We start from the raw sequence: 24,281 nt of genomic DNA, 5'->3' as shown, positions 1-24,281 counted from the left end.
ACATAAATTCATGCACATCAAAACTAATACATTATATATATGTGGCTATAGATACAACACCATCGTTGGGATAGAATTGGAGAGATGAGAGTGAGAAAATGAAGAAGAGAGATAATGTTACATTAGCTAGGCCATGTCTATGTCCAGACAAGCGATCAGTCAGCAAAATAACTAAATATCAGCATATAAATAAATAAATAAACTTTCAAGATCTCTGACTCTCTCTCATGGCTCCACTTTAGGGAAAGCAGAAGGGATTATATCCTGCAGAAGTCCATAGTCAACAAACTGGTGGAACTGCTGTTGCTGGCTGCTAATGTTCTGCTGATGAAACATGTTGCTCGTGCCGCCGCCGCCGCCGTAGAGGTGAGGCATCTGCAGCAAGAGTTCTTGAGCGAATCCCTGGCCTTCTGATGGGATCATCGGCGGAGCTAGCAATGAAGGGGCGAACATCGCGGCCGCATTTCCGCGGAGGGTTGCAGGCACATGGTGGTTGTGCTGCCCTTCGTACGTCGTGATGACGATCGAAGGGTCCTCGTACGACCTCTCCACACGCTTCTTCACGGGACATTTTTGTGTCGTGCACCGGTAGTAACTTCTGCAAATGGATTTTTTTCGTTAAATAATACTCCTTCCGTCCATAACTAATAGTCCTATTTTCTCATTTTAATAGTCATGTTTCATTCTCATTTTCGACTAAGACTCAGTATCGTCTACTACCAAGACTACTGGTACTGCACGGTTAGAGTAAGAAACTATACAAATAAAATAAGACTGATTTTATGAGTCAATGAGAAAAGGTACAAAGTTGGAAACTTATAAGTTAAGAGAGTGAAAACATATTAGTGTTTAATCACAAGTTGCTAGCTAGGTTAGCTTTTACTTCGGTTTGAAGCCAAAAATCGTAATTTCATGGAAATAGAACAATATTTTTAATAGTGATAAGAATGTTTCAAGATTTGAGTGGGAACATCCAAACATGATTCTTGACAATTTGCAAAATTTGATTAAACAAATTCAAACAACCATTTTAGATCAAAACTAGACAAATTTTGGATGAAGAGAGTGTTCATACTAGGGTTGCATTCAAACTATAAAATATAATCAAGAAATTAATTTAGGGGTTTTCATATGAAATACACAAAGTGAACTAGATCCATAAAGAGTAGATTTCTAAAGATCATGTTCATATATAATTTTATTTAAACAAAGAAATGAATGAGAAAATCAAACCTTGGATATGGGCTATTTTTGACTGCCTTCTGTCCATATTTTCTCCATCTATACCCATCTTCTAGATGATCCACTTCGCTCTTGGTCATGAAAGCAAATCGTGGCTGCCTTTGCTTCTTCTCCCCTTTCTTCTTCGCCTTCGACCTTAATCAAACATTTCAAAACAATTTATAAGTATTAATTTATGATTTTTTCCAAATTTGATCTAAAAATCCTTACTCTTTCTTTGAGCCATCATCGTCTGCATCTTCAAGGGTTTCCTTCGCTTCCTTGTTACCCTTATTCGAATCTTCCTCGGCCGCAGCTGCTTCGGCCGAGGAAGACGAAATCGAGGAGTTCGGCGTGGCTGGCGTGGCCTCGCCGGCTCCTCTGGCAGCCGGAGCCCGCTGATCCTCTACCGGGACGGGCGACAAGGCGAAGGCAGCGGAGAATGGGCTGTGATCGTTGGATCCAACAAAAGGATCGAACATTTGCAGATGGTTGTGGGAATGATCGGCCGAGAAGGTGCTCGAGAGATCGTTGTACGTGAAGGCGGTGGTGGTGCGCGGCCGATCATCTTGAAACGGCGGCCGGTAGTAGAAATCTGTGAAATCTTCAGACATGATGAAGAGAGAGAGCTGAGAGTAGACTGGTGGAGAAAGGAGAAGAATGTGAGCTTAGGTTTGACAAGGGCTTGGATTTCTATTATGTATAGTGGAGAAGTAGTAATAATTTATTAAAAGCTAGCTTTGACGAGGAATATAAAGGTTTTGATTTAATTAAATTTGGTGGGGAAACAAGTGAAAAGGTCATCCCCACATTTCTAGACGCATAACCTAAGTTCACATAAAATCGACGTCTACTATTGTCTCTAAATTAGTAGTACTATTCTTTTATGTTACCAATATATGCTACATAGATGTCTATTTAAATAAAGTACAATCCGGAGAAAAAAAAACAGAGCACATGTTCTTTTTTCTCCACAACTTAAGCTACTCTATTTTTCTATAATTATTTATTTTAAATTTTAATTTGGTGCATGGTAGATTTTTGGATATATGTCGGATACTTACTATAGCTATGAATTTACACGAATTACTATATAGTCACAAATCTTTAATTGTCGATGCATCTTTCTATATTACGGACTAATTAATTTTATACTACTAAATTAGGTCCTTTTAGAAATACTATCCGATCACAAGACTCGTGAAAATTTTAGAAGAATATTTTTTTTAAAAAAAAACTCTTTTATACTATAATTTATATGGAGTATAAAAAAAATTACACATGACGCCAGCTTTGTCAAGTAATTGCGGACATGATTCCTGTTTTTTATGCATAATATAGTGCTCGTGTTATTCTATTCTTCTAAATTGACTATGACTTAGGAACAATCGAAAATAGTTAATTCCACATTTTATTCTTGTTTACAAATTTGGAGAGTCGAATGGGTCTTTTAGTTATTTTATTTATTTATAGGGGAGGTTGGAATTGATTTCGAAAAATCAAAGGGAAGAAATAATAAGAAAATGAAAATATTAAGTAATTTAGCTACAAAACAATAGCAATAAGAATCACGGTTTATGTAGTCGGGTCAAAGTTGTAAAGGTGTGTGAGTCGGGTCGGGGCGGGTTGATGTCGACACGTGTCCCCACAGGCGCACCGGCATTTGACCGTAGCCGACACATGACAGGCACGTGGACGATCCTCTTTTTCAATTTGCCAGCAATTTCAATTTTGATTTTTTCTGTTTTCATTATTACATACAAGTACTAGCATTTATTGAAATTAGTTTTGGATCAGTTCAACTGCATGAAAAAGAAAGGGCCAAAAAAAATGAAGTATTGCATTTTAAATCAATGTGAATAGTGGATACCTTTTTGAGATGGACTTTGCATTTTGCTTTGAATGGATAAAACTGTCGTATATATGACCAACTTTGAATGAAGAACTTTTGCTTTCTAATTTTACATTAGATTCACACACACACACAAATAACACACGTATGACTTAAAAGTTCGAATTAATAGTAGTAGCTGCATATATTTTACTTTTACAGTCATAAGTTTCCTTTTTGAAAAGGTATGCATATCATGAAGTATTCAAAGGTTCGATCGAGTGATGGAAAATGTTAGCTCAAGGTTAGTAACATCTCGTGTTTTTTGCTTGTATAGGGATATTTAATCTTTGTTGGATTTATTCTCTTCGCGGGTGTTTGGTTTACAAGATTGTATCTTGGGATTAAATATATAATGTGTTTAGTTCATGAGATTCAATCCTACAACTAAATCATAGATGGTTAATCATGAAATAATTAGTCATAGTTAACCTCCTCCAACTAAAATAATCTCACAACTCAATCTTAAATTATATATTTGTATTATTTTATCTAAGAAACCGAACATCACCTTATTATTTACACTTGGACTCTGATTATTGCAGACTTGAGCCTCTCTTTTAATACTATAAATATTTTTAGTATTATAAGGTTCATTTTTGTTAAGTAGCTTTTTATAATGTGCAATCGTTACTAATGTATATATAGGTTGTGTTCAATTTGATTTTCTAGATAAAATAGTATGAATACCGGAGTAATATATAATCTAGAATTAAATTGTGAAATTATTTTAGTTGAAGAAGATTGACTATGTCTACCTATCATATGATTATCCTATGATTAAGTTGTGATCAGATTCAATTTCATGAACCAACCCCATATTTAATCTTGAGAAATAATCTTGCAAATCGAACAACTCCATAATATACAGTGTGGTTTTAGAAACTAGTGATCATAATATAGATATAAGTAACATTCGAATTAATCATCATCCTTTAGATCACGAAATCGTTCGACCAACCAATGAAAACTGATTTCAAATATTAAATGAAGTTCACATTATATAATGTTACATCTTTCATTTAAAACTTTGAGTGTTGAGGCTACTCGTATATATAGTTGTGGAAGCATAAATGTTTGACTATGTTACCCATAAAGACAAATAATGTGGCTAAGGTTAGGCAACCTCTTTAATGTATAATAACAAAAAGGTGGTGAGTCAGATCATTTGTTCACGTAGTAGTCTTCATCTTGACTTTACTGTGACAAAATATTTGAATGCTTTTCACACTGAAAAATAAAATTAGTACCGAATCATGGCCTATAAAAAACTAGTACTACTATTGTTTTATTTCGTTAATACATGTCGAGTATTCATATACTAATGTATAGGTAACTTGATTAATTATGAAATAGGGGGAAAAAAAACACGTGTTATGTACAAACTCATCACACATCGAGAGTGTGAAAAAAGTTGGAAGGTATATATAATCTTGTCCAACCCCTAATCAGTTTGAGGTCTTTTGGGGTGATCGAAAAAACAAATCTGTGCGGACTCTACAATCAACGAGATTGAACTGATTAACAGTTTCAACTATTAACAGATTTGTGCTGCGTTAAGCTTAATTTTCTAGTTGATAGACACATTTGCACTTTATCGCTACACTTAGCAAGTAGGCCTAATATTACCAATAAAAGATGTTTGCTTGGAGGAATTGTACGTGAAGTACAGCAATTGGCAACTACCAAATTTAGCTAACTTGTCACAATTATGCATAATACTATTATATAAATTTGCTGTGCCATACGATAGGCGAAGGAAAGACCCCCTATTTCATAGCGCCTGGGGAACGCAAGTTTGAATTTACTGATTAAATTATTGCACTACTTTTTATACATAACACACTTTTCGGCACCTAAAAAAGATAGTTGGCGGTAAGGAAACAATGATTCTTCTTATACTTGGATGGAGGACCATATATTAGGTTCAATTCAATTTCTCTTCCAAATAAAGATAGAGAAAATAAATTACACACTTTGATGCATATGAAAGACAAGTTTTATTGCATTCTGTGTTTATAACAGGTGTATGTAACAATATACCGACTTGCACAATCAATGTGGGACATGTTTTCTTGCACTAGAAATCATCGACCCCTATTAAAAGTCAATATATGTTACCTTACACAATCGAAGTGAGACAAGTTTTCTTCCACTGAATCTCGTAACAAATTTATTATTGAAAAAATTACAAAACAATTGACTGAAATTTTTTTTTTAAAGATAGTTGTTTAATCACTATTTGCAGTCGTTGCTCGTGAATACTTAGATTGCTTCACTTAATAGAATGAGATGTCTTTTCGTGTATGTGTAAGGAATATGTAAGATAACGTTTTGAAAGATTTATAATAATTGGATCATATTGGAATAGAAGAATTATTGGTTCAAATCATTGCAAACAAGCCGATAATACTGGGCAGCGTGAGTGGGGAGATTTTTTTGGGTGTAAATAATACTAATGAAATAGCATGAAATTATTGACCTATACATTGTGTCAATTATACGTGACATAATATAATATATTATTAAGGGAAAAGGTCGTCAATGCGTAAGAGGGGGCAGGTTATTCGTTAGGTATGTAAAAATTAAAATTAATTATTATAGGGAATCTTTAGATATTGACACATCCCAACCTTGTAAAACCTCAAACTACATAACCTCATCAGATTTTTTGTTGTATTTTATTTCAATTTTTGTTAACAATATATAACCTCCCTCTATACATGCACACTACATATATACATATACATAAATGAAAATATAAGGGGCGACTAAAATAAAATTCACCTTTAAAATATAAATAATAAAAATGAAGCATAAAATTGAAATAACGACATAAAGTGGATGATATAATATGATAAAGGAAATTACTATTGAATGGGGAAAAAACCAAGGAGTGACCTTTCCAAATTTCATTATAATGTTGGACTTCCTGCTTGAAATTAATGTACATACTATGACTAATTTATATGTTGAACAATTTTATAAAGTCAGCTTATGACCATTTCAAACCCCAACTTGAAAGCCGATAACGATATAATCTTGGAGGTTTGCTCTAAATCCTCTATTGACATATTTTCAAATTAATTAATTTCATTTTCCAAGGATTACATTTTTTTGAATATTACACTTAAGTTATAAAAAACTTACATTATATTACCATTTATAGAGATGACCAACTTATATCTCTTACTTACTCTAAACCACTAAGTACACTCATGTTGCATATGAGATCTTATAATATACTATTTCATAATATCTTAACTTTAGTATCTCTTGACTATGTGACGTTACACAGTGCATTAGAGAGAGCAAAAAAAAAGAATAATAAAACTTGAAGACAATTACAAAAGTAAAAGTATATAAACTGCTCGTGGGCTTTCTTTTCCTTCACCAATAAAGACCTCGCAAGTCAATATTCCTAATCATTAATAGCTATCTACTCCACTTGGAGTCTTTTGAATTGGTCAAAATTAACTATTTAAATTATAAACACATCAATTTGATTATAAGAAAAAATATTATACATAAAGTCATGGAGTATTTAAACATATATACAATACTTTCTACATTCAAACTAAGACCAAATATTTGGCCAATTAAAATATGGAATAACTAGATTTAATTTGTTGTTATATAGCATTCGAATTTGATTAATCCTAAACCCTAGAGATAATTTTCAATTAATACAACAATCAGCGATAGTAAACCTTTGATTCTCGCAATTAGTGTAATTTGACATATGATGATGTACACTTTTATTTACAATAATGTTTAAAATAAAATATATTCAATATTATAATGCTGCAGATTTCGAAGAATGTAATTATTCATGTCATTTTCGACTATAGTTGACAATTCTAAAACACTCCTATCTCTTAAACTAGTACTACGTACTACTATTAAGTTTCGTATGATTATTTAGATTTAAATTATTTTTTACGAACTATATTCTACATTAAATGTAAGTACATGAGAGTTCTAGTGAAATCTTAATTATATATGAACACATAAAGAAATTTGCACAAAAATATACTATTCTCGTCCCAAATTACTTTAATAATTTATTTTGAACATGAGAATTAAGAAAGCGGTGTTTAATGATTAAGTGAAGAGAGAATAAATTTGATATAAAATTATGTTTTACTACGAAAGAAAATTACTCAAATAACGTGTGTCGATTTGATATAGAAATACGACTTAAGTAATACAGGACCGAATTAATTTTGATTTTGAGTATATATTATATATTCATAGGAGTACTATAATTTATTAAGCGTATGTGGCGTAGTTAGTTTGTCACAAAGTCTAACATGTGAAATATCGCGTGTTAGAAATCAAATTATAGCCTTAGTTGTCATTAAAGTTTTAATATCCTAAATTTATGAGGTAAACTTTAACTTTTTTTTATCCCGTAATTTGTACTATTAGAAAATAATTTCCACCCATTATATAAAAAATTATAATTAGGCAAAAAATTATACCAGTATATAGTTTATTTTGCGTGGCAATGCATATTTGTCAAGATTATTAGTGGTTCTCAACACTAATACAAGTGGTTCTCTTCTGGTCGTTTGTATACTGATAATCACCATATGTATCTCTCTAGTTTTATTTCTCATTCTTTAATTCATTTTCTCACATTATTCATCTCCTTGCAGCTTCCACTATGAATGTCATAACTGCTTTCAGTAATGCAAATAACAAAAATAAACCATAACTATCAACAGTAAACTTAGTCCCCAATATTAAAATCTTGTCTTGTATACCAACTTGAATATTAGGAGGTTCATTATTGCAATATTACAACAAAATAAGTTCAATATATATGATTAAATAAGCTCAATATATAAAGTATATACTCTGAAGTGATATGTGTCAATTATACTAATATCGTTTCAACCTAATTCAATTATATAGTTGAACTAAGCATGCATTTTAGCTTCTTCAAATGTGAAAGGTCTTGTGGTTTGGATTCCATCACGATTCCCAATATTATTGACCAAACATTTGATGTGCTCTATTTGACTCAACCCATGACTACTTACTTGGGTTGGAAAAATCGAATATTTTAATAGTGGGCCAATAATATATGCAAATTATTAGTATATGCATAATATTGAATCCAATGCAAAAAAGATTGCAACAATTGATTAAAAAGTTAGAGGGTTGACGAGGTCGTGCCGTAATTTTCTATTCTCCAACTTTTCATTTATTCTATCCATAATCCATATATTGAATAGTTTTTTTTGAATTATTGTATACTTTTTTCCCCTCATGGTGTTTGTTCACTAGTCAAGGTCTCGAAAATAGTCCTATTTCAGTTTCGTCTTTTATAGTATTCTTATTTTTATATGCAACCTCCAACCATGTAATATTTAGATGTTGACTAGTGAAATTGTGAATAAATATTGTACTAGTCGGTTTAATTGTTTATCTTCATTTAATTTTTATATTTTAAGTTGCAGAAATTTTTTTTGCAACCAATTTCATGATTTTGGATAGAGGCTAAGGTTGGGCCTGGTTGTGTCAAGAACAAAGCAGCATACGATCCAGTAAAGGCCCATTTAAAAATTAATGGTTCAATTAAAAATATTTTGCTTCATCTACTCTAATTAAGTTCAATTATGATACAATAACCTTCGATTATGATTTATTAATCCTTCATGACGTGATAATCACTATTGGAATTTGTTTGCGATGGATGCACTGAGAGTGTTCTTCAACTATTCACTACAAGATATTAAAAAAACTATCCATTGCATAGATTTTAGTTTTATGAAATTATTAGAAAGCACAAATAAAAATAAATAGAGGGTGATATTTTTCCATTTATGATAATTCAGAGACTTACAATGACATTTTTTAAGTTCAGAGATCTAAAAAAGTGCAAAGACCTAAAAAGTTCACTCCAAATAAAATAAGAATAATAAAAAGGGCTAAAACTTTTAAGCCTTGGACATTTGAATCAGTATCTAATAAGCCTAATTTTCCATAGACTTTTGATTCAAAAAACTAAAAATGTTTGATTCAAAAGTCTATGTAGAAACTAATAAAATTTTATTCAAAACCATATTTCATACACTTTTGAATCAAACATTTTTAGTTTGTACAAGTAGGCTAATGCAAGTTATATTAAAATTATAAATATAAAATTGAATCCTTTTGTTTATCAATAAATACCTAGCTCAAAACCAATATGTATATACTAGCATTTACATTTTCCACTTCCAATCAAATGGCAAGCTTTAGAGCCGAAGGGGGGAGCATTATACACCTTAGATCATAACCCAAAAATTTGTATGGTTCAACTTAACTTAGTCGAGCTGAGGCGAGCCACAACCATAAGCGAACAAATCCCCACATATATTCGAAGATAGAGCTGAAACTTTACCTGTTATAGAACTAGCAGAGGCTCGGCCTATCACTACGATGAGCAAAGGTGCCATTGTTGTATGATTCGAGCATCTAACTGCGCCTCGTCTCATCTTGGTAGGAAGGTGCAGTTTCATTGCCCCATGACTGAATTAGGAAGAAAGCATTGTGCCAACGATGAATGAGGGAGAGAGAAGTTCATCTTGTGTGGTTTGTATCAATGGTGACTTTCCATAAGATCTGCGAGAGTTATCTTCCCACAGTTTCCTGCATCGAGCCGTTCAAACTGTTTGCATATCTCCCAAATGTCTTTCTCTGTTACCTTGCCCATCTCCTTGAGCTTGTATACTACAAATTCGGATTTACTGCAAGAATCATGTGAATAGAAAAACATTAGCAAATTTGAAAGGAAAAGGAAGGCCTAGTTCTTTCAAATTTGTTCACTTCTATGCAGGTGACATACAAGCCTGATCAATTAGATATGCGATAATCATAAACTCTTCGTGTTATAAAGAATGCAAGCATGTATTAAGGGTAAGCAGACGGAAATTTCAACACGAGACTACAAGAATATGTAATGCACCATTGGTTTATGACAAACTATCAAAAACTTTAGCAAACTTTCTATGGCTACAAGCTTGAAAGTTCTATGGAATAAACAAAGGCATGACATCGCTTCAACACTCTACTCAGAGCAACATTTATCAAGAAAAGCTTCAAACTATGTAAATAGACCGCCCTATGATTTTGAAAGAACAAGATTTCCCTATGTTCCAAACTCTAGCCTGCAGGAGGGTACACTGGCATACAAACATTTATGTTCGGAATCTGTCGGGCAACAAGAAAACCAAGTACCTAAACCTAACATTCTATCTCATTGGGGTATCATCACTCACAATTTCTAACACTCCCTCCACAAAGTTAATCATTCAAAACAGAGACGACACAATAATAGAAAAGGAACCTCATCTTTGGGCGAACAACCGTGTCATCAAAGACACTACTATAGCTTACAAGTTGGTTGCAAGGTATGTCCTAATACCTTAACACACTTACTTATACAATACATATATATATAAAGAAAAAAAACCTATATAATCACTAATCTCTTTTGGAACTGCCTTGTTACCAATTTCTATTTGAGCTCTAAAACACCTAATAGTAATAAAATTCTACCAAAAAAAGTCATGTTATCGATTTCTATTTGAGCTCTATTACATCTTCACAAAATTTACCTACATGAAGAGAGTGGTTCAATATACCTCCAAGCTAAAACATTATCCACAAAACTATCTCAAGCTATAATCATCAAGGCATCGATCATAAGCAATACAATAACAAAGATAAACATCTAGCTATAATATAACTGCATTAACACAAGCAAAAAGAAGCACTCACGTAACAAAGCCATTGTTATCAATATCAGCAGCAAGAAACTGTGCGACAGTCATATCCTGTCCGAGCACCCACTGTGCCATCCTCCTGTGCCGCTTATCAACCCTCAGCTCCGTCAAGTAGAGGAAGGCTCTAGCAACAGCAAGAGTCGACACAAGCAACCAAACGGACGCAAAAAGCCTCCCAGGCAAAGACTTAAATGCCCTATCCCCATATCCAACAGTGGTGACAGACATAACAGACAGATAGAATGAATCCAACAAATCAAGCCTCTCCACATAATGCATAACAGCAACCCCTACTCCAATGCAAATAACCACAACGCCCAGCGCCAACGCAACCTTCATCCGTATCCTCATCCTCCCCTTCTTCACATCGATGATGTAAGAGCGAGGATCATGAGCACTCTTCTTCTTAATAGTCTTTAGAAGATAATTCTCTTGCAAATCAAGCATGTAACTAACCATCCCACTCAGCAAGATATCAATGAAACCGAATCCCACAAGCACAAAAGTGATGGAAAACAGCTTGGTGGCAGTGCTATCAGGAGTTATATCGCCATATCCAATTGTACACATAGTCACAATGCAGAAATACAAAGCATCTACAACGGGGTGGGTTCGAGTTGCGTTGAAAGAATCCATATTTAAAGAATATATAATCACACCAAAGCTCAAGTAAACGATCAACAGAATCACACCCTGCTTTACAATTGAGGGCGTGCCAAACTGCGGCGGCTTCTCATGCGGGCAGTGATCAATTTCATTGATCGTCGCCATAGCCGGGGCGGTTTTGGAGCGGTGGAGATTGCTCTTTGAGGCAGGATAATCGGGGTCAATCAGCCATGATTGCAGGCTTTCTGGGTCATTGCTGGAATTCTTTTGTTTATCGTTATTGTTATCAAGATTCAACCTTTCGGCGTCGATGTTCCCAATCTTGTTGGGGGAGTTCATAGATGCGTGCAAAGCATCGCGGAAAATTGAGTTAGAATCTTTGAAACCTGAGGAGGAGGAAGAGGGCGAGCCGAAAATGAGAATGTCTTTGATTTCTCGGGAAACCGGGGTGATGGGCGCCGGAATGCAGATTTCGTTGTTTTCCGGCAGAGGGCGGAGGGGCCTGCCGGTGTTAATGTTGAAGAGGAGCGGTTCGTCCATGTGAAAAAAGGAATGTTTCGATTTCAGGGGGTGTTTCTGATGGTGCAGTTGGCCGGAAATTCCGAAAGTGCGGGAGGTGGTGGTGGTGGTGGCGGCGGCGTCAGTTGAAAAAGCTGTGGAGAAACGGAAAAGTTGTGAAACGACAGAATGCAGATGAAAGTTTTTTTTAATCCGCCATTTTTTATTGGGATTTGATCAGAAGAAAAGAATAATAAGGGACTGTTTGGCTGTTTTGGTAGGGACAATTATGAGTCTCGTTTTCATTCTAGGAAAAATAAAATAAGGAAAGGGAATATATACTCCATCCATCCTTAAAAAAAAATAGACAAGTTTATATGAATTTTAATATACGATTAATAAAATAAGATAAATAAAAAAAAGTGAGCAAAAGATAATGGAAGAAGTGTTAAATTATTGGATAGTAGGATTTATATTAGTATTATTTATTGAATTTTTTTTATATTTAGACTTGATTTAATTTTGAACGGGCAATAAAATTGGTAAGCTAGTCTATGTTTTAAGAAATGAGGGAGTATTAAGTAAGGGAAATTATTGAATTCCATTGTCGCATTCGATTGTATATAGATTTTGTAGGATTGTTATTTTATTTCCAGATTCGCAGTTGAAATTAGATTTGTTTTGCTAATTTGGAAAAAAAAAATTGAATTCTTAGAGACGAAAGTACATCCAACGAATTTCCTTGTGTACATATATTTATTTATTAATCATAGTTGTGTAGTATGGTGCCAAGGAAAACAAAAAGGATAAAATCGACAAAAATGAACAATCCAGCATAAGCTGGAAAATTATTTGTATCACTTTCTGTCCCATAAAAAAATATAAAAATGATAGTATAGTATTTAACAGAATTCTTGTCGAGGAAAAATACATATCAATATAAAAATAAATTAACCTATGCCACATGTTCATTTCTTTTTATCATATTAAGTAATTTTCCATTTCGGTTTTTTTAAGGGCCAAACACGTAATTGGCCTTTCCTATATTTAATATGGATTTTTTGCTATATTTCTTATGAGTAATAATTGAAAGTTTGAAAGGGACCTGTCACGTAAGAGATTCATAACCATCAGAATTAAATGATGGATAACGCCCTTCAAACGTTTATACTTCCTCAGTTCGCAAATAGGAGTCTCATTTTTTTTATTTTAGTTCGTTCGTGAACAAAAGTATTTCAATTTAGTTTTACCATAAATGATAATATGATCTCACTTTTCACTAATTTATTCCACTCATATTTCATTTAAAACTAATATATACAAGTAGGGTCTCTATTCCATTAATTTTTTTCCATCCACTTTTCTTAATACTCTATATCTTAAAACCCGTGCGGCCCATGAATAAGACTTCTAATGGCAGACGGATGGAGTATTCAGCAATAATTAAAAATTTAAAAGTCAAGACTCAAGTCGAGATATTTCTTTTTCCAAGGTAAAACACAATAATTTGTGAAGTTTCGCGAAAATTTGAAATTTATTTCTTCGTGTAATACCCAAAAATATAGTCCACCTCTCTAGTTTAAATCGTCGAAAAAATTGTTCACAAACATTTTTAAAGGTTTCTGAATAAAATATGAAGCAATAGTTAAGAACATAATGAAACAAGAGGCGATTTCTTAACTAATTTATTAAGACAGTAAAAAACAATAGTTAGTCACGAAATTAAAAATTACATGATTTTAACTTAAGAGACATAAATTACTTACTATATTCCGCTTTTTCTTTACAACAAATTGTCGAACAAAGCATGAAGTTCTGTATCATTTGATAACTTTAAAAATCAACAAAATGAATCATACAATTTGAATATATTTGCAATTATCTTATTGCAAAAAGAAATTGCGAAATTGTATTTGCAAATCATTTATGAGTAAAATGATGTTATATATTCAATAATAAAACGACGTCGTTTGATTGAAAAATATCAACAACATATTATATACTTACATGCGAACAGATTTTTTTTTCAATGTGTATGATTGCAAACAAATCTAAATTTCATGATTTTTGAAATGATTTTAAAATTCCAAACGGCCTCAAAATCTGACCAAATTGCAAGATTTTTCTGACAATTTACCCTACTTCTATAATTCTTTCATTTCTGTTCAATATTATACTATTTCCAGCAAAAGGATTTACTTCCCCTCGTCACATAACAATATGTACATTTGAAATGACACATGAATTAGTACTGGTAAAGTAAGAGATAAAAAAAGAATGATAGTTTTAGAAGTGTTAATGAATAATGAAACCTACATTATTATTAATGTTTAATAAGTTGTAATGGTGGTTATGTTGATATAAGTAGTAAATAAATTGATTTATATAAGTAATAAGTTTGGGACAATTTTCCACAAATGGAAATCCCCATATTTTTATGGGTCAGACATAAATGTAAAGTGCACATATTTATGAGACGAAGGAAATATATACAATTGTACTACACACCCACAAAACTATCGCGAGAAATCCTCAATAATACTTTTTAAATTTTCATTAGGGCGTGTTCACTCTTAAAGAATTGGTCATATCTGGGCCAATTCTTAAAGTTCTAGTGTTTGGTGCATTTTATATAATTATGGAGAGCCAAGAAATAATGGTTAGTCCGCACTATCCATATGAAATAGAGCACATTTATGTCTTTTAAATTGGTAAGATTTGCTATCTGCATCCATTTATGTGAGTAACAACGTCCTCATATCCGGCGAGCCTAAATCTATAAATAAGAAATAGAGCAAAGTGCACACGCCCTAAGACTCTATAGAATAAAGATTATTAGGCCAACAAGTTCTTTGCTAACGAGTCAGGACGAGAAATTGTTTTGATGGTGTGTTTAGACTTTAGATAAAATTAGTAAATTAAAAAAGACAGACAACATAAAATTTTGCTAAGGTATCATTAATAGAAAATGAGATTTGCCTCGTTATAGAGATAGGCATATCATATATGGATTAAGACTAAGTTTAGTAGAACTAAATTAGATTAGTTTTGTTTAGTTTTCCATGAACAAATGGAATAATTCTTTTTCTACTTTTAACCAAAAATTTGATTTATTTAAAATCAAATCATTGTTTACGCAATCTATATACACTGCTAAACTTTATAAATATGTGACATGACCAATCCAAAATAGATGGATGAGCTTGATCTCACATATTGAAAGGCTCGTATGGGTCCACTGACTTTAAAACTGTCGATATATTGTTTAATATCATGAAAGAAACATGATCCCTACTTTATGTACGAACCATGATTTCAGTACGAGGCATTTACGCCGTCAGAATCTAACGATTATTTAATTGAGGGACTAAAGTAGGAAATTTATGCCTAGTGAAATTATCCAACACCACATTCAGAATCATAAACCATCATTATACTATAGCTTCATAGGTCAAAAATCAAATACTCCTACTAATTAATTTACTACTGAGCAATGATTGGTAAGCGACACTACTATCATTCTCTATATTTCTGAAAGATGTGAAAAATGAATTAAAATAGTTGTACCTCTTGTCTTCAATTTGTCTTAGAAAATATAGTCCACAACTAATAATAGCAACTTGCTGGGCTATGTTTTGTGCTAGGATAAGTCAACAAAAAATGAAGGAGACGTTTAATAATGTCACATTCACACACTGACATAGTTTGATAATTATTGATGTTCTGAAATTTTAATTTCAGAAAAAGAGGGGACTCAGTGTAGTTGGTTCAGCTCAAAATAACGAAATATTGACTGAATCAATGTCGAACAAAATTCTGAAATATTCAGCTCATTTTAACTTGAGAAAATTTGGAGAGAAGACCTTTGGACTTTGGTTCTCCGAAGCCTCCACTGCTGTACACAAAATTCTTCAAGAAGAATGGGATTCGAACTCAATTTGAACGTACAAAATCCTTTCTTTTCGCCTATGTCTGAACTAAATCTTCGTCTCAGGTACAAAACCGACCTGCTGGTTGCCCTCACTTGCGGATAAATGAATCCTCACGAGTGACTGTTGCTCGTGACTCAAGGAAGAAAACCACTCCCTTATAAATCTGTAGGGAATGGACTGACTACTCACGGCTGCTAGAGTTTCAGCTTTACCTTCAGCGATCTCTTCAAATTTGATAGGAGTGACACCAAGCAGAGATGTTATAAGGGCAGCTTGGACAAAAATACTTAATCTCTTGAATGTGATTTCCTGAGCATATTTTGAGAACCAGTCTCTTAATTTCTTAACACCAGGATCCTCGTATCCAGCAGCACCAGCTCCAATCCTGCACGACAGATGTAGGAGTTAGATGCTTCGGATCATGAAAAGGAAAAGGATTATAGATGGTTAACACAATTGAAAATGATTGTACAGATATGAAAAGGGGAAGGTTCATGAGTATGTTTTCACTTTTGGTACAATACAACTGTAGAATCTTAAAATATCTATCACGAGGGCATATAGTCTGGCTAATACTATTATTTAGTAAAGAAAAATGGGGGACTATGTCACAGCAGGCATTAATCATAATTTTACTGATATGTGCATACAGAATTACAGATTGTTTCGGACCATACCTCCCAAGTTGGCCAAGAAGCATGATGATAGCAGCAGAGAATCCCTCCGTTATATGCAACTCCAAATATTCACAAATCTTCCCTACGAGGTGATCAGATGTCCAATCCCAGTTCTGCATGTCATGAGATATTGAAGGTAGTGAGGCATACAAAAATAAAATGAAAAATGCTGAATCGGAGAGAATCAGAAACGGAAGTGGTGCCAAGCAAAGCCAGTGCATAATAAACAACTTTACCAATTAAAACAGATAAGCAGACTAGTCATAAACCAAAGAAAGCATCAGAAAGATATAGACAAGATTCGTACCATGACTGAAGCTAGAAGCTCAACCAAAGAAATAATATCAAGGAAGTTGTATGAATTCTCATCACATGCCAAACTCGACAAGGCAGCCTCTCCAGAGCCTGAAACTTCTTTGCCCCCCTCCTCATGGCGAGGTAGTGTAGGAAACAGCAAACTGACTAAGGAAAGTGAATCTTGTGGCCATAACCCACAATGACACTGCTTTTGGAGGTTCTCTAACAACATCACTGAGGCATCTTTCACAGAAACTGCACCTACTGAGAATGGACAATGTGTGCATACCAACATGCTAGATGGGTTTCTAACATCTGACTGGGAAAAGGATATAGAATTGGGTGACTCAGTTTGCTCCTCAAGAAACATAACCACGGATTTTACAATAGACATAACTACAGAGTACTGCTGAAGGGTAAAGTATTTTGAGCCACATATGAGAGCAAAAACATGAAGAATAGCCAACATTACTGGACGGTCAAGCTTCTGCATTCTAATAATGCTACAAGATGTCTCACAAACATAACCAATATAATCAACAGCTGAGCACAATGATGCTAACAGACTACCCCCTGCAACCAGCAGATGAGCTGAAGCAGCCACTTCCAACAACATTATGTGATTGTCATTTAAAATGAGGTTCAGTTTGGAAGAAACATGGGACTCTGACTCAGCAGATGCACCACCGTAAACAAAAACTTTACTCTGCTGAAGAAAATCTTCAATGATAGCAAGCATTTCAAAAAAACCACACGACTCCATAGCCATCCTTCTCAAAGATGGATCAGATAGTGCTGCGCAGAAAGAAGGAATTCCTTAGAAACACTAAAATAATAATGGAAGAAAAGAAACTGCAACGTACATCAATGAAATTTTAAAGTCTTATAGAAAATACCTGAGTTGAAGAGTACGCTCACTGAACCAAGAGCCTGGACAAAATTACCACCTAATCCATTTGTCAAGTTCTTCAGTCCGAGCTCAGAAATTTCAGGCAGTATTAGCGACAAGAACACGCATGCTTTTTCCCTGCAACCACCAACATAACGTAAAGACCTATAATTAGCAAATCTGGGCTGATTTTTTTTTTTTTTTTTTTTTTCATTCTTCAAACGTTTTATTTTTAATATTAGAAATATGATGACACCTATCAAGTGTGGCAAAGCATGGTATTGTTTCGGGTCTTTCATGCACCAGAACAGAACCTAGAAGTCAGCATGGATATTTAAACCATGGGACGTGTGCAGAACACAAATATTACACAAGTCTGGTCCTTGTGGTCAACGGGCCTATAATATTAAGTACTCATACTATCTCTATTCAAAATTTTTAAGATGTCTGTCAGTATTGTATCTGGAGGCCAAACAGCTAAGGGGGTGAAATAAGACTCATAACTCGTAAGCATCCTACAATCTATCTTCTGGCAGTACCAAACAAATTATAGTGACAGTTAACTCCTAGAACAAATTGATAATAAAACAACTAAAGTAAGGAAGCTAACTCACCTAGTTGAGAGATCTTTAGCTTTAGAAAGGATGTGTATAACGTTTTGAATGAACATCTCCACTGAATGATCAAACGAACATTGCGGCATGCAACTGCATGTTGTCTGAAGGATCCTCAAAATGCTAGAAATGTCTTTGTTGTCTGAGGATACAATTAAAAACTTTGGAGTCTCACCATAACTAGATGCACTTCCATTTTCACATGATTCAATAGTTTTGTTTCCAGAACCAGTAAGATAAGGCATTCCCAACTTCCGACTTGAAACATGGATTTCTTGACAATGAGTATCACTTGCTGCTAGTGGAGTTGTATCTTTCGGAAAGTGGTCAGAATTATGCTCCATTTGCAACAGTGATGGAACAGAGCCGCCGTTAGATATAAAACTAGTGAGATTCTTTTCCGTTTCAATAACGGTATAACTACTCACATTTGGCAACCCCTCTTGGGAACTCTCACGTACCAGCATCTCAGAGCTAACTACTTCAACCTCAGGTAGAGTAGGAGATAGGGGCCTGGCAATCGCTCTACAATAGGATTCTTCATCAGCAGCATTGTCCATCTCTAGCAACTTCATATAGTCACCAGTGACCATCTGGTCAAAATCTGGAGTGGACAGGTTGTGTCCTGAAATATTATTTGTTCCCTCCCTCAAGACCAAATCAGATCTGACTGCATCAGACCCTGGTGATGAAGCAGGTATACAAGCATCTGAGTTATTGATATCAGAATCAGGGATGCCTTTTGACTGCCCAGAGTCTTGCGGGTGGTGAACAATTACCATTCCTTCTGAAGAGGTTTTCCTCTTCTTGAGAGTTCTGAAAAGCTCTGTCGAAGTTCGTTTCAGGCTCTCTTCTCGAGGTTCATCCATTTGACCATTGAGAATATCATGCAGTACGGGTAGTTTTTCAGACACCTGTTGTTGCAACTTCTCACCTGTAACATACAGATTTTCTACGGGCTTTGCTGCACCAAGAATCCTCTTCTTCTCACGCAAGACAACTCTTCTTTTACTAGGACTGTCTTTCAATGGAGTCCTAGATCTGTTATCAGCTTTAGATACATTTTGCTTGTTTTGCATCTTACCAGAGATCTTTGGAGTGAAGTTTGACACATCCTCCCCCAGGTTAGCTGATGTCATAATAGATAATGTGTCTCTTTCCTGTGATCCCACCAAGGGTCGATCAGAAAAAGATGCCGAACTGGAATATAAGGCAGAACCCTGTAAGATTTTTTGGTTGGAACCTCGATACGGAGGGTCCATCCTAGAATCTATACCTGACATGAGTAGCCTATGATCCCCATCGATGCCTAATATTTCCATTTCGGTGGTCTGACCGCTAATCTGAAAGTAACATAAACGAGACAATTAGCATCAGTCCACACATGAGGGCACGAATTAGGACTATAAATATGGAGTCGTATGTGTACAATTGACACTAACAAAAGTCAGGGTACTATTTCTCAAGCACTTTAAAAGACTAAATAATACTTATACAGGTCTTTAACCTATACATTCACACTGCCATACAATTGTTTATTGCCAAATAAATAAGTCCTGGAGAGAGTTGAGACTCGACACGTGAGATGTTGGAATGCTTTATGTAGTACATCAACCAATATAAAAATCTATCATCAACAGCAATATTATCATCACCATATCATGCATGCAAAGATAAAAGTCTACTTTATTAGACACTAGAAATCAGCTGTCATTTGCATTATCTTATCTTATACTTCATAGATTCACACACGAGCCCAGTGAAACATAATATTGCTAAACTAAAAACAACAATAAAGGACCACCAAAGTTCAAACCAATGCACAAATAGAGCTACAGTAGTGATTACATGAACAGAGAAGTAGAAGTAACTAGCCATGATGGCTTTATTTCACAATTTTATGAGCAAAAAGTAAAGCTAGTGATAATGATGTAGATTGCTGCAATCAATTATCTCAACTACAAGATATAGACAAAAAGAAAAACACAAATATGTCAAATATGCAAGAACTCTTTCTCTAAATTCAGAAACAAGATATACAGACTATACAATCCTGATTAATAATGAATATGAAAACGTTTAACGATTATGAGTGAGAAAACTAACCCTTTTCAAATGATCTATGCCTCCAGAGCCATGCGACAAACTTTTATCTAGCTTATTCAAGTGTTGTTGGAACTGGTGACTCTCCTGCTTTAGGCGACATAACTCTTGTTCTAGTACCTTGTTACGAAAAGCTTCTATCTTTGTTGCTTGCTTGGCATGTTTTGCAAGCAACTTTTCTAGCTCCAATTGTTTCTTTAGAAATTCAACTGAATCAGTTTCAAAATTGATATCATTGTTTGTTATGGGAGAAATACCAGTATAATTTCTCCGTGAAATGAACTCCTGCATTTCCTTCGGCAACCCTTCTAACCTGAGCTTGTAATTCTCTAACTGCTCAGATAGTTGATCGGCCCGGTGTTTTTGTTCCATGGACATCTTTTTGTGTTCTTCTGCAACTTTTGTCTGTTTCTTTGCTTTCTTTTTTGCTGAATCTGCACGCCTTTTCTCCCTAATAATAGTATGGTCTTTCTCCAAAAGCATTTTTTCCACCCACTTAGAGAATTGGGTGTCATGCTTTAGCATTTCAGTACGTGCATCAGTGGCTAGAACTGCATTCCTGCTGGGACTGGATTTATCAACCCTATTCTTAGCCTCTTCCAATTTCTGATTCAAAACATCTGCTCGAGTTTTCTCAGACATAGCCCTCTTCATATTCATTTCAGACAGTTTCTGTTGCTCTTTAGATTTGTCCGCCACCAACTTTGCCCTTTTCCTTTCTTCAGTGGCTTTCTGTTTCTCCACCTCCACTTTTTTCTGAGCAGCTTCAGATTTAGATTTCTCCAATGCCAACATTGACTTTAAATCATCAGTTTCCTTCTTAAACTTCTCCAACAAAAGCCTATCTTCAGATTTTTCAGAGCATTTATTTTTAAGCAACTCCCCCTCTAATTGCTTAACCCTATTTCTAGCTTGTTCCAACTTCTGATTTAAATCATCCGCTCGAGTTTTCTCAGACATGGCCCTCTTCAGATTCGTTTCAGCCAGTTTGTTTAGCTCTTTAGATTTGTCCACCGCCAACTTTGCCCTCTTTCTTTCTTCAGTGGCTTTCTGTTTCTCCTCCTCCACTTTCTTCTGCGCAGCTTCAGATTTAGATTTCTCCAAAGCCAACATTGACTTTAAATCATCAGTTTCCTTCTTAAACTTCTCCAACAAAAGCTTATCTTCACATTTTTCAGAGCATTTATTTTTAAGCAACTCACCCTCTAATTGCTCAACCCTATTTCTAGCTTGTTCCAACTTCTGATTTAAATCATCCGCTCGAGTTTTCTCAGACATGGCCCTCTTCAGATTCGTTTCAGCCAGTTTATTTAGCTCTTTAGATTTTTCCACCGCCAACTTTTCCCTTTTTCTTTCTTCAGTGGCTTTCTGTTTCTCCACCTCCACTTCCTTCTGAGCAGCTTCAGATTTAGATTTCTCCAAAGCCAACATTGACTTTAAATCATCGGTTTCCTTTTTAAACTTCTCCAACAAAAGCTTATCTTCAGATTTTTCAGAGCATTTATGTTTAAGCAACTCACCCTCTAACTGTTCAACCCTATTCCTAGCTTGTTCCAACTTCTGATTTAACTCATCTGCTTGATCCTTCTCCAAACTTGTTTCAGTAAGTTTTTGCAGGTCTTCAGATTTAGCCACTGCCAAGTCAGCCCTTTTTCTTTCATTATCGGATTTCTGTTTCTCTGCCTCCAATTTCCTCTCAACATCCTCTGATTTAGATTTTTCCAAAGCCAACAATGACTTTATATCATCAGTTTCTTTTTGCAACTTCTCCCACATAAGTTTATATTCCTCAGCATTTTTCCCATCTACAATAGCAGCCTTCTGCAACTCACAAATCTGATTTCTTCCCTTCTCTAACTTCTTCAAAGCTTCATCAGCTTTCTTCTTCTCCAACTCTGCGCTCTTCTTTTCGGAAGCTGCCTTCCCCCTCTCTTGGTCCAGAAGCTTGTTCAGTTGCTTAATTTCTTCTTCAGACCGAGCAATGTGTTCTTGAAGCTGCTCATTTTCTTGATAAGAAGCAGAGCCGCTGCTTTGCTTCAGCAATTGAATCTCATCTTGAAGAGCCGAAACCTCATCCTCAAGATCAGTACACCTACCATCCACTGTATCTTTCTCATCTTTCAAAAAATCAACCTTCAATTTGAGTTCTTCCAATTCTGGACGAAAGAAAATAAAAACATCATAAAGAAGGAAGGAATAGCAATGATTAACACAATAATAACAATAATAGATACACAGAAATAATAGAGAGGGACGCAAATCACCTTTCTTCAGACTCTCATTTTCTTTCTCGACCTCGTCATATTTCTTCTGCAGCAGTGTCATGCAGTTGCGGAACGTGTTCCTCACATTTTCAACCTTCACAAACCTCTCCGACAGCTTTGAGTACTTCTTTTGCAACTGCAAGAATCCAGGAAATTCAAAACCACTAAAATAACTCTGCAAATAAAACTCCCATCACAGAACCACAAACAGGGGAAAATGAAACTAAGATTACCGTGGCACAGCAGGCACCGGAAGGCTTGTCTTCCTGCACCGCCACATCCTGCGCCATTCCTTCAGAATCGTTAAATGACACCCTCAATTTCTAGAAAAATCAAAATCCACGCGGGGATTGTTGTATCCCACCGATTGGAAGCGGAATCTAGCATTGTAAGAGAGAATGAAGCCGCCATTGGCTTAATAAATCCATGAAAGCGACGCCGTTAAACGCGCGCCAATGGAAGAGATGAATCGAGTGACGATCGATGATTTCGTAACAGTCAAAATGTTACCCTTTCTTGCTCCCAAAACCCCCAATATATTCTGCTGTTTCAGATAAACCCTAGAACACATAGAGAGAGTAGTAACAAATTGTATTTTAAAATAACCTTAAAAAAAAAACTTAAATCCGCCCTTTTATAGCATCCACGTTATTGCGTTAGGCTAGCCGAAAGGACGAAAAAAACAACGCGGTAGAGCTAGGGCGTGGATGAGCGCGGCTAGCCACTTGCTAGTTCACTAATGCGCGATCGAGCGATCGGCTAGCCGATCTTTTTAAAAAAAATTCCATGTAATACCCTATTCTTATTTCTTTTCTTTTTTTTTGTTTTACTTTTTCCAATTCATTTCGTTGTTGTTTTTTGTGGTTTTTTTCTTGAGATGGCTAGGGCATTGGCTGAGATATTACTAGGTAAATTGTTTGGCTAGGGCATTAGCTAGATTGTGAGAATGGCATGATAATGTGTCAGGAGAAATTTTTTATTGAACTATTGCTAAGATGTTGCTATTGCGTGATTATTGTGGATGATCTGGTTTATATCTAAAATTTTATGAGTCCTGATTTAAAATTTTCCATTTACCATTTTAAAACTTCCCAGGAGTTATGAGTCTTAAATGTGCTTTTATTAATTTTAATTTGTAATAGTATGTTTTACTAAGTACTACTAGTACTACTTTTCACTATAAATACTTACTGCATTCATTAAATACTCTTAACAACCGTTATTACCTAAATTGGGATTTAGTAGATGAGTGATTTTTTATTGGGCTTTTTTTGGTCCCAAGTTTAGATGGTACAGCCCAATTGAAACCACCGACTTACCGATTTGAATTGACTATGAAACTGAAGTTGAAAACCCATTTTGCCCCGGAACCTTTTTATTAGTAGTACTATTTTTGGTTTGATTATACCACTATCATAACAATCTAAAATTTTTGTTTTTATAATTTTGCATTCCTCAATTCAAAGGTTATAGAATTGTAACAAATGTATCCTTCATTGCAAATTTATTAA

At 34.8% G+C, this 24,281-nt stretch overlaps 3 protein-coding genes across 3 annotated transcripts; all 3 read right to left on the bottom strand.

The window, feature by feature from the left end:
- Window positions 1-11: 11 nt before the first annotated feature.
- Window positions 12-1,933, bottom strand: LOC125187693 (WRKY transcription factor 71-like). The gene is made up of 3 exons (XM_048084323.2): window positions 1,453-1,933; window positions 1,234-1,377; window positions 12-598 (listed from the first exon to the last, which is right to left on the bottom strand). Exons 1-3 carry the CDS (start codon window positions 1,833-1,835, stop codon window positions 226-228), a joined length of 900 nt encoding a protein of 299 aa, XP_047940280.1. The 5' UTR covers window positions 1,836-1,933; the 3' UTR covers window positions 12-225.
- A 7,300-nt stretch (window positions 1,934-9,233) lies between these two features.
- On the bottom strand, window positions 9,234-12,276 carry LOC125187759 (two-pore potassium channel 3-like). The gene is made up of 2 exons (XM_048084391.2): window positions 10,886-12,276; window positions 9,234-9,852 (listed from the first exon to the last, which is right to left on the bottom strand). The coding sequence occupies exons 1-2, from the start codon at window positions 12,034-12,036 to the stop codon at window positions 9,705-9,707; spliced, it is 1,299 nt and encodes a 432-aa protein (XP_047940348.1). The 5' UTR covers window positions 12,037-12,276; the 3' UTR covers window positions 9,234-9,704.
- Window positions 12,277-15,644: 3,368 nt separating this feature from the next.
- LOC125187935 (uncharacterized) lies at window positions 15,645-23,354 on the bottom strand. The gene is made up of 8 exons (XM_048084608.2): window positions 23,004-23,354; window positions 22,771-22,906; window positions 20,510-22,662; window positions 18,404-19,746; window positions 17,797-17,927; window positions 16,911-17,695; window positions 16,604-16,716; window positions 15,645-16,311 (listed from the first exon to the last, which is right to left on the bottom strand). The coding sequence occupies exons 1-8, from the start codon at window positions 23,058-23,060 to the stop codon at window positions 15,972-15,974; spliced, it is 5,058 nt and encodes a 1,685-aa protein (XP_047940565.1). The 5' UTR covers window positions 23,061-23,354; the 3' UTR covers window positions 15,645-15,971.
- Between the last annotated feature and the right edge of the window lie 927 nt (window positions 23,355-24,281).

The sequence above is a fragment of the Salvia hispanica genome, chromosome 5 (genome assembly GCF_029641045.1).
Source record: "Salvia hispanica isolate PSC_SH4W2 chromosome 5, Shi_PSC_v1, whole genome shotgun sequence".
NCBI lineage: Eukaryota > Viridiplantae > Streptophyta > Magnoliopsida > Lamiales > Lamiaceae > Salvia > Salvia hispanica.
Note: the sequence above shows the minus strand (reverse complement) of the source record. Positions and strands in the feature narration are given on the sequence as shown.

Bases quoted from the DNA above. Each gene is read 5' to 3' on its own strand.
- LOC125187759 (XM_048084391.2), bottom strand. From the start codon at position 12,036: ATGGACGAACCGCTCCTCTTCAACATTAACACCGGCAGGCCCCTCCGC. The intron at 9,853-10,885 runs GTGAGTGCTTCT...TGATTCTTGCAG, and splicing joins GATAACAATGGCTTTGTTAC to TAAATCCGAATTTGTAGTAT.
- LOC125187935 (XM_048084608.2), bottom strand. From the start codon at position 23,060: ATGGCGCAGGATGTGGCGGTGCAGGAAGACAAGCCTTCCGGTGCCTGC. The intron at 19,747-20,509 runs GTTAGTTTTCTC...TGTTACTTTCAG, and splicing joins GCATAGATCATTTGAAAAGG to ATTAGCGGTCAGACCACCGA. The intron at 17,928-18,403 runs GTGAGTTAGCTT...TGGTGGTTGCAG, and splicing joins GCTAAAGATCTCTCAACTAG to GGAAAAAGCATGCGTGTTCT.
- LOC125187693 (XM_048084323.2), bottom strand. From the start codon at position 1,835: ATGTCTGAAGATTTCACAGATTTCTACTACCGGCCGCCGTTTCAAGAT. The intron at 1,378-1,452 runs GTAAGGATTTTT...TGTTTGATTAAG, and splicing joins GATGATGGCTCAAAGAAAGA to GTCGAAGGCGAAGAAGAAAG. The intron at 599-1,233 runs GTTTGATTTTCT...ATCCATTTGCAG, and splicing joins AAAAATAGCCCATATCCAAG to AAGTTACTACCGGTGCACGA.